We start from the raw sequence: 8,308 nt of genomic DNA on the forward strand, positions 1-8,308 counted from the left end.
TCCAAGTCCAGCTGCAGATTGCTACTCGGCGCTGTCTCAGTATGTAAGTTCTTGTTTTAGCCTTTTGCCTCTAGGTAAACTGTGGTATGGTTTAACAACCAAAAGATGAAGAACTCCTGCCTTACTGTGGTATAGTTTCACTACTTTTTGTGATTGATTTCATGTATTAGAAACATAATATGAAAAGATTTTATCCATTGGTCTCAACACCAATTAAATCAATAAATGCACATCCTAAAGCCGAAGAAGCTCCTTAAATGAGATGGATCGATGAATTATAGCATGGTGCGTCATACTAAGCGAGATGTATTCCACTCTATCAGTGATGATGATGGTGATACTATCCTTTTCAAGGATATAGGACCCATAGGAATTTTACCTCGTTGTTTTGGTTGGTTCTCAACTTCTCATAGTTGCATCAATGAATCAATGATTGACTATTTCACTTGATGTCTGTGCCTGTCCTTATGAAATATATGCTTTGGAAATTTCATTCGACTCCAGTGTCAATGGATTCGAAAATATTTGTTCAGCCTTGCCAGTACTATATACCAAATTTTCCATGCTATTACAAAAGTTCTTTAATTTTTTTTATTTGCGGTTAGTTTTTGGCCCGGGCTTTGCTCCAATCCTGGCTAGGCTCACATGCATCACGTGTGGGGTTTGGACTTTGGATGGGAACATCGTCCCGCGTAGAACCATGCCCACAAAACAGCATGTGGACTTTGGATGGGAACATCGTCCCGCGTAGAACCATGCCCACAAAACAGCCTGTGAATTATTGGTTTCATTGCATCCAAGGCCTGCCTACGTCATTACGTAGCAACCTTGAAGTCGACTTGAGCCACCGAGACCTTCTGCACTTCCAAACGTATCCGGGTTGCCATAATTTTGTTAAGTTCTTGCATGTGTTATAATAATTTGTTTGTTGCTCCCACTTCCATACTTCTGTTATGCTACTCTAATGGACAATATCCAGGTAGATTGAAGCTTTCATTCATCGAGTAAAGGACATACACTGGTATATGCGGGTCGCTACAATGCACATGTTCTACCCAATTACATTCAGAACAGTTGTTAGTAACGTCTGGAATCTACGCTTCGAGCTTTTGCCTGTATCCTTCCGTCCATGCTACCTGCCTTCCAGGCTCGTGATGGTCAGCCCGCCGCTGCCTGAGGTTACTTCCTGCACATCGAGAAGGCCCGCCGGAGCAGTTATCGGCAGGCAGACCACCGGCCGAAGTGGTCGCACCAGCGCCTGTTGGTGCGACAGCATGGGTATCACAGCGGCCATTTGCGGTCGTCGGCTCGGGCTCTCCTGAACGCACAGTAGCCCTACCTGGATGCACGTCACAGCCTGCTCTAGCTCTGCCGGGGAGCAGCCGTCGCGGACGGTTGAGTCGAGGAGCTCGAGGTTCTTGTTTTCTTCAAATAGCTTCCATGCCTGCAAACATATTCTGTTTGTCAATGTCAACGTGGTAATCATTGTGATTCGATCAGGATGTGTTTGTTCAGACAACAGGAAATTTTGAATTTAATAAATTGACACCAAATCCCAAATTGTGTAGATGACACACCAAATTCAATTTGATTATTTTGTTTTCACTTACAGGGGGTAGTTGATTGCTTACATGAGCTATGAGGTTGAAGCTTCGCTGGTTCCTCCTGCCACTGACGATCTCCAATAGCAGCACACCGAAGCTGTACACATCCTGCATGAACGATACCATGCCGTCCATGGCGTACTCCGGCGACATGTAACCACTGCCACCGCACCGTACAAAAAAACAGTCAGGTAATGTGGCGAAGAAATCGAGGTAAACTGAACTGAACTTGAGCATTGTTGTGTTATGCAAAGTTGCAATATTGCTTACACTGTCCCAACAATCCTGTCCGTGGTGACGGTCGAGTCCTCACGGTCGCCGCCGGTGCTGCTGAAGGGCCTGGCGATGCCGAAATCCGATATCTTGGCCACCATCTCGTGGTCAAGGAGGACGTTGGCCGCCTTCACATCTCGGTGGATCATGGTCTGCCTCGAGTCCTGGTGAAGGTAGACGAGCCCTCTCGCGACGCCGAGGATGACGTCCATCCTCGTCTTCCAGCTCAACGACGCGCGCCTCCTTGAATCTGTTCGCGAATTGACTGAACTGAGCGCCACAGTTTCTCGAGCTGCAACTGCATATACTGCAATCGGAAGTGTTTTCCTCCTGTTCTGAGTTAGGCAGGTTACGTACCGAAGATGAAGGCGTCCAAACTCCTGTTGCTCATGTACTCGTAGACTAGTATCCTCTCGGAGCCGTGGATGCAGCAGCCGAGCAGGCGCACAAGGTTGCGGTGCTGCAGCTTCGCGATCAGGTCCACCTCGTTCTTGAACTCCTTCTGGCCTTGCACTCTGTTCTCCGCTGACAGCTTCTTCACTGCGACTTCCTGTCCATCTGGCATTTTACCCTGGTAAATCCAATTAGTCAGACATTTGTCATACAACTACAAGACCAGTAGACAGTACTAGTAGCTTCGAACCGTTGTTTATACCGGTTCCAGTTCAGAATTACATGGATTGTACTATTGCAGTGGGTAATTTTTTTTAAGACAAGGCTCAAAATGAGCCCGGCTTTGAATTAACGAAGCCATCAACCATAGAAACCATTGTATATCACCTTGTAGACAATGCCGAAGCCACCACGCCCGATCACGTTCTTGGGACAGAATCCATCGGTGGCCGCTCTAATGATTCCAAAATCGTATGTCGGGCATTCACCTCTCATGATCTCGTCAAACATGGTGACTGCAAAATGGAGAAGACATCAGCCACATGACATGAGCAACAGACCAAGGAGTAGTCTCAGATTACCCTGGTAAAATGCACCAAGGACTCTGACTGACCTTCCTTACTGCGCCGAGCCTTTCTCCAAATCATGAAACCAAGCAATAGAAGCAGCAACGCAAACCCTATTATCAGCGCTGTGATGACTGCGACGAACTTCTTGGTCTTGGTTGGCTCTGAAAATGCAGGTGCAGTGTCAGCGTCGACTTAAATGCGGAAAATTTGTGGAATTTATATTGTCGACTTAGATGCATTGTAATTAGGCTAAGATTGATGCAAGGTTGTACAGAGTGTGAGCTTGACATGTTTGTCCTGGTAGGCGATTCACGTCAGTGTTGAAAATATCCTTTGAACAATGTATGTTTCCTGACTTCAACCGGAAGTTTCAGCACAGTTTATTTTTGTGTAGGTAGCTGAAGTCAAGCTATGGGTTGTACAATATGAGGATGGGTTTTATATGTACAACTCGGTGATTTGGATAAAAATACATATGCACAGTTTTGTTTATTATGAGGTGTGGGGTGTATAAATATATTATCTTGAATCAAATGATTTTCTATTATTAATTTATTATCGAGTGAAAATATCAAGCTCCAACTGCCGATTTTATTGGTTGGCAGGGAGAAGAAGCAAAGTCAAACAAGAGCATCCAAGGACCCCAAACAAGATATTCGTGAAATCGATTTGGTTCAGGTGCGACAGGAAAATTGAATAGTACCAAGGAGTACTACCTAATTCATCGTCTACAAATAAGTGTGATTTAGCTTTTGTTTTGAGTCAAAGATTTTAAAATCTAACTTCATAGAAAAAGTAGAGGCGTATACAACAAGTGTGGACTTTTGTAGGACGAGCTACACATAGCTCTTTCTTTTTGTTCAGAATTTCAAAAATAACATTCTAAGTTTCAAAAAAATCTGAAAAAAAATTTAGATGTAAGCAATGTTGAGTTCTATCATTGCGTAAAATTTGAACCCAAATCTGAAAAAAAATTCTAGATTGTGAGAGTTTGTACTATTAAGTATTCAGAATTTGTCACTTTTGCATAGCCTCGAACAAAGGTATTTCGAGTTGCAAATTTACACGTTGGTAGAATACAAGATTGTCTGCATCTAGATTTATTTTCAGATTTTTTTTTTGAAACGTTTAAATACTCTATTTGTTTCCATATGTAAACCATACAGTTTTTTGAGAAAAAAAATTCAGAACATAAGGTGTATTACGTTGCCCTGCTTGTATGAATGATATTTTTAGGGATTTGATTAGCTTTCCTTATCTTCTGCAAAGTCCTCTATTAGCTCATGTCTTGCCTATGGATAAACCTAGCCAAACATGATGTAATTTTTTTCTAAATGTGCGTTTTATAATTTTCGTGCCAGAAACTATATGGCTTATTTCTAGGAAGGAGGGAGTATTATTTTTGAATTTTTCAAAAAAATGAGCTACATGTAGCTCGAGCTACGTTTGTGGTTTTCCCTTATACAACATCAAATTTGTATATTATGAAACTACATATGAGATAGGTCTAGTGACATTAATTCAGTCTCGTAAATATTGCTATATTTTCTTTAAAATTTTCAAATTTCAAAAAAGATTTGACTTAAAAAAAAGGTAGAAATATAGGCTTATACGTGGACGGAGGTAGTATCAAGCATTGAAGGCATTGATTGTGTCGTTCGGAAAATTTGCAACAACAGAAGTAGCATTGCAAATGCCTCGCTTCTTGAACTAATATTCGGTAGCTAGGGACGCATGCAATCCAAGTTTGATCATGAAATATTCGGTAGCTAGTTTATGATGGAAACTTCACAAAATGATTCAGGCTACATACATGGTTCACAATTTTGAAAACACATATCTTGTGATCTTTGCAAGAGTAAGTTACTACGATTTTTATAAGTTACGAAATCTGATGATTTTGTTCTTGAACAGAGCCGTAAGTGTAGCCTTATTGCCCAAGTACAGAGAGTGTTGCATCTTATTTACCTAGGTCAGACTTTGCGAGCCTGACGAAGAGATCCTGGCCGTCGTCGACGTAGCGCGTGTCCATGAGCTCGCCGAACCACTGTATGCACCCAGTCCCGCCTCGGATGTCCGACGCGGCGTACGCCGTGCAGTTGCAGTCGGAGAGACACCTCCGGCCGCACTCGGCGAGCGTGGCGCCGCGGTCCACGGTGCTGCCGTGCGTCTCCGGCAGCTTCACGCCGCGCAGGACGTAGAACCCGTCCCCGCCGGCGCACTGCAGAGGCGTGCTCCTGGCGCACCCGCCGGTGGCGTTCCGCATGCGCCACTCCGCGAGCGACCCCGGAGTGAAGCCTCTGATGCAGCCGCACACCACGGCTTCCCCCATGTCGCAGACGCCGAACGCGCCGCAAAGGCCGTAGGTGTCGCAGTGGTCCCTCGGCCCCGACCAGAAGCTGTTCCACGCCAGTGCTCTGGGGTCCCAGACCATGCGCTGCATCACGCCGGACTCATTCAGTACCACCCGCGACACCGCCGACCCGTCGCGGTCGTGGAACACGTAGGAGACCTCGTCGGCGGTGTTGGTGAACCGGAACTGGAACATGTCCTCGAAGCTGGTCATCTCCGGTATGCCGCTGAACCGCATCCCGTTCCACGGGCCCGTCCGGTACTTCTTGCGTCCCTTGCTCCAGACATGCAGCTCCGGCGAGCCCTGCGTGTCCATCACATACCGGAAGTCGCCTGCCGACGGGTCGTCGGCGCTGCGCCACGAGGAGAGGGACCATAGGGCGCCGGTACTGAGGTTCCTCCCGCTTCGCATCCCGGAGATGAACGTGTTCGTCGGGTGCTCGAAGCTTTGCCACATCACGGCGCCGGCCGCGTCCGCGAGCACCAGGTTGCCGTCGTCGTGGAGCTGCGCGACCGCACCAGGGATGGCCAGGGAGGAGGAGTTGGACGACCAGATGGTTTCGTTATTGCTGGCGGCGTCAAGGAGGACGAGGTTTCCTCTGTCGCTGAGCGCAACGACGCCTGACGATGTGTTGAGCGGGCGGTCGCGGTTGGCGACCCAGACGACGGCGGCCGGGGAGACGGTGAACCATATGCCGAGAAACCACTTGGTGTTGTTGGCGGTGCAGAAGAGACCGAGCTGGAAGACGTCGCCGGGCGAGACAAGCTTCTGGTCGCCGCCGATCGGCCTCGACTGCGTTAACGTGCTGGCGGCGACGGCCGAGGCTGCCAGAAGCAACACGGAGAAGAAAGCCTGGAAGAGTCGGCGGTGGCTCATGGTCTTGCGCGCGCTTCACTGATAGCAGTAGGGGAATCTGAATGTGGAGTGGATTGCTTCCCAGTTTTGTACACCGCTGGCTGCAGAACAGTAGGAGAGTATCGGTTCAGTGAGACCGGAGAATGTTCTGACATGTGGTGAATCGAAAGGAAGAATACAACGAAATTGCTAAGAAGTTGTTGTCTTGGAATTTTGGCTGTTTTTCTAATCTTGGAAAACTCAGCGGTTCGGACTGTTGTAGCACACACTAGTACCTTCGTTCGGTTGGAAACTACAAAAATAGTGGAACTGCTTAAGTTGACATAGTGAAATGATTTGATAAATTAGCCCTGCCTTCTTATAAAAACAGCAAATCATCGCAGGGCTCAGCAGCAAGATTGCCCTCGTCAAACTTGTTGACATTTGAGGGTACGTTTGGATGGCAGCCAGGAACTGCCCAGCCAATTTCTTGGCGTTGACTGAGGGCCAGGGTGTATGTTTGGTTCCAAGCCAAGATTTCGATTCCCTGCCAATTATTTGGTCCAGCCTTTACCTTTTACGCCCATACGCGGGCGAGACAGCGGCGGCGAAAACGCCCGCCAAATATTTGGCACACCCAGGTTTTGGCGGGTCTCACGTGGGCATCATCCAAACACACCCTATGTACGCAGCAATCAAAGATTCTTGGTCAGCACTCTTGCGGAATACTGAAGTAAGGTGGTAGTGACGGGTGGCTTGACCATTTTATACTCACGTTATGAAAGAAAATTAGGGTCTAAATGTCTCATCTTCGAGCAAGCATGTACTAATCTAATTGCTGGTGTGATTGCTGCCGTGAGATTTGCCGGTGTGGATTGATGTTGCGGAGAATAAGAAGACCAAAGATACTTAATTAGTGTTAGTTGTCTTACATATTCGTAAAACGTACTTTTGATGGTGGCATTACATATAGAAAACGGATGGCGTCCTTCCTATTGATTTATGTCTCTTATAAAATGTACTAATTTTGATAGTGGCACCGAAGACCACTTGTAATAAATTTTACGGGTATATAGGTATGTGGGTATGGGTTATACAATCCAATATCCATACCCACTCTATCTAACGGGTGTGATATTTTTCCGATCATGTATTTATGGGTAATTGTTTTTAGCCCATACCCTTACTTGCTATGGTTTTTACTTGGCAATGTGTATCTGATGGCAACAAAATTACACATGTATACCAATTTGTTGGGACTCCAAGCGCAGAGTGATACATTAAAATAATTTCTCTCCATAAGAGTGACTATAGGGTTTATATAAAAAAATCCGGGGATATAGTTATTCCCTCTCTATGTCCACTTCAAGCAACCTACAAAAACAAAGCAGATGTCCTCAACTCAATCAGGATGTTTGTTAGGCAGACATGATGTGTAATGTCAAAAAAAATACTAATTTAAAATATGGTAAAGCTAATGCCAATTGACCAATGCAGTGGTAAAAGTAAAATCATAGTGATGGCAGTAGTAAATATGCAAACTAGATATGTGAACTAACAAAACTAACAATGCAAAGTATTTTTTGCATTTTCTTAAATAAATAGTACTGGAAATGAAAGTGCATACAAAGTAAAGTGAAGGGTGTTTCTTAAGCTTAAAAATGGACCGTGGTTCATGGTTTCACTTGACCTCTCTCTCTCATAAACATGATGGCACCGATATAGCTTTACATAACAAGTTATTAGTGATTGATACGCATTCATGTGGGCATCAGGCTCTAACATCGAGATGATGCAACAAATATATCTCACTAATACTCCCTTAGTAAGATAAAACTCCACAAACCAAGTTTAAATTTATACAGAGTATTGCCTTAGGTACTTTCACATGATGTTGAATGACAAATATGCTACCTTGATCTAACAAAGATAATCTTATCACAAGATGAACATAGCACGGATTTTAATTTATCCCTAGTGAGGTAAAAATGGAAAGGTAAAAACAACGATAGCTACCAAATTTCTATCAACATCCAATTACTACTACTAGATTGATCCAACTAACACACACATCCCCTCTCGGGCTTTCACATACAAGTATGATCAGAACATGCATACATGAATGGGGTAACATATGCATCTATAAATACACCAAACACATGCTAAAAATCATATCGCATTACTCCTATCATAAACAAAAGATCCATGATAAGTGAATTGTAACGATAACCGCAATCATGTAGGCAGCTCATGTGGTTCTAAAACAATGAACTACGTAGAGA

The 8,308-nt window shown here is 44.9% G+C and overlaps 1 protein-coding gene across 1 annotated transcript; it reads right to left on the reverse strand.

Annotated features, from left to right (window-relative positions):
* Positions 1-980: 980 nt before the first annotated feature.
* LOC124678363 (receptor-like serine/threonine-protein kinase SD1-8) lies at positions 981-6,068 on the reverse strand. The gene is made up of 7 exons (XM_047214264.1): positions 4,808-6,068; positions 2,884-3,000; positions 2,658-2,785; positions 2,235-2,448; positions 1,875-2,127; positions 1,632-1,764; positions 981-1,444 (listed from the first exon to the last, which is right to left on the reverse strand). The coding sequence occupies exons 1-7, from the start codon at positions 6,066-6,068 to the stop codon at positions 1,133-1,135; spliced, it is 2,418 nt and encodes an 805-aa protein (XP_047070220.1). The 3' UTR covers positions 981-1,132.
* Between the last annotated feature and the right edge of the window lie 2,240 nt (positions 6,069-8,308).

Source organism: Lolium rigidum, chromosome 7 (assembly GCF_022539505.1).
Source record: "Lolium rigidum isolate FL_2022 chromosome 7, APGP_CSIRO_Lrig_0.1, whole genome shotgun sequence".
Taxonomy (NCBI): Eukaryota; Viridiplantae; Streptophyta; class Magnoliopsida; order Poales; family Poaceae; genus Lolium; species Lolium rigidum.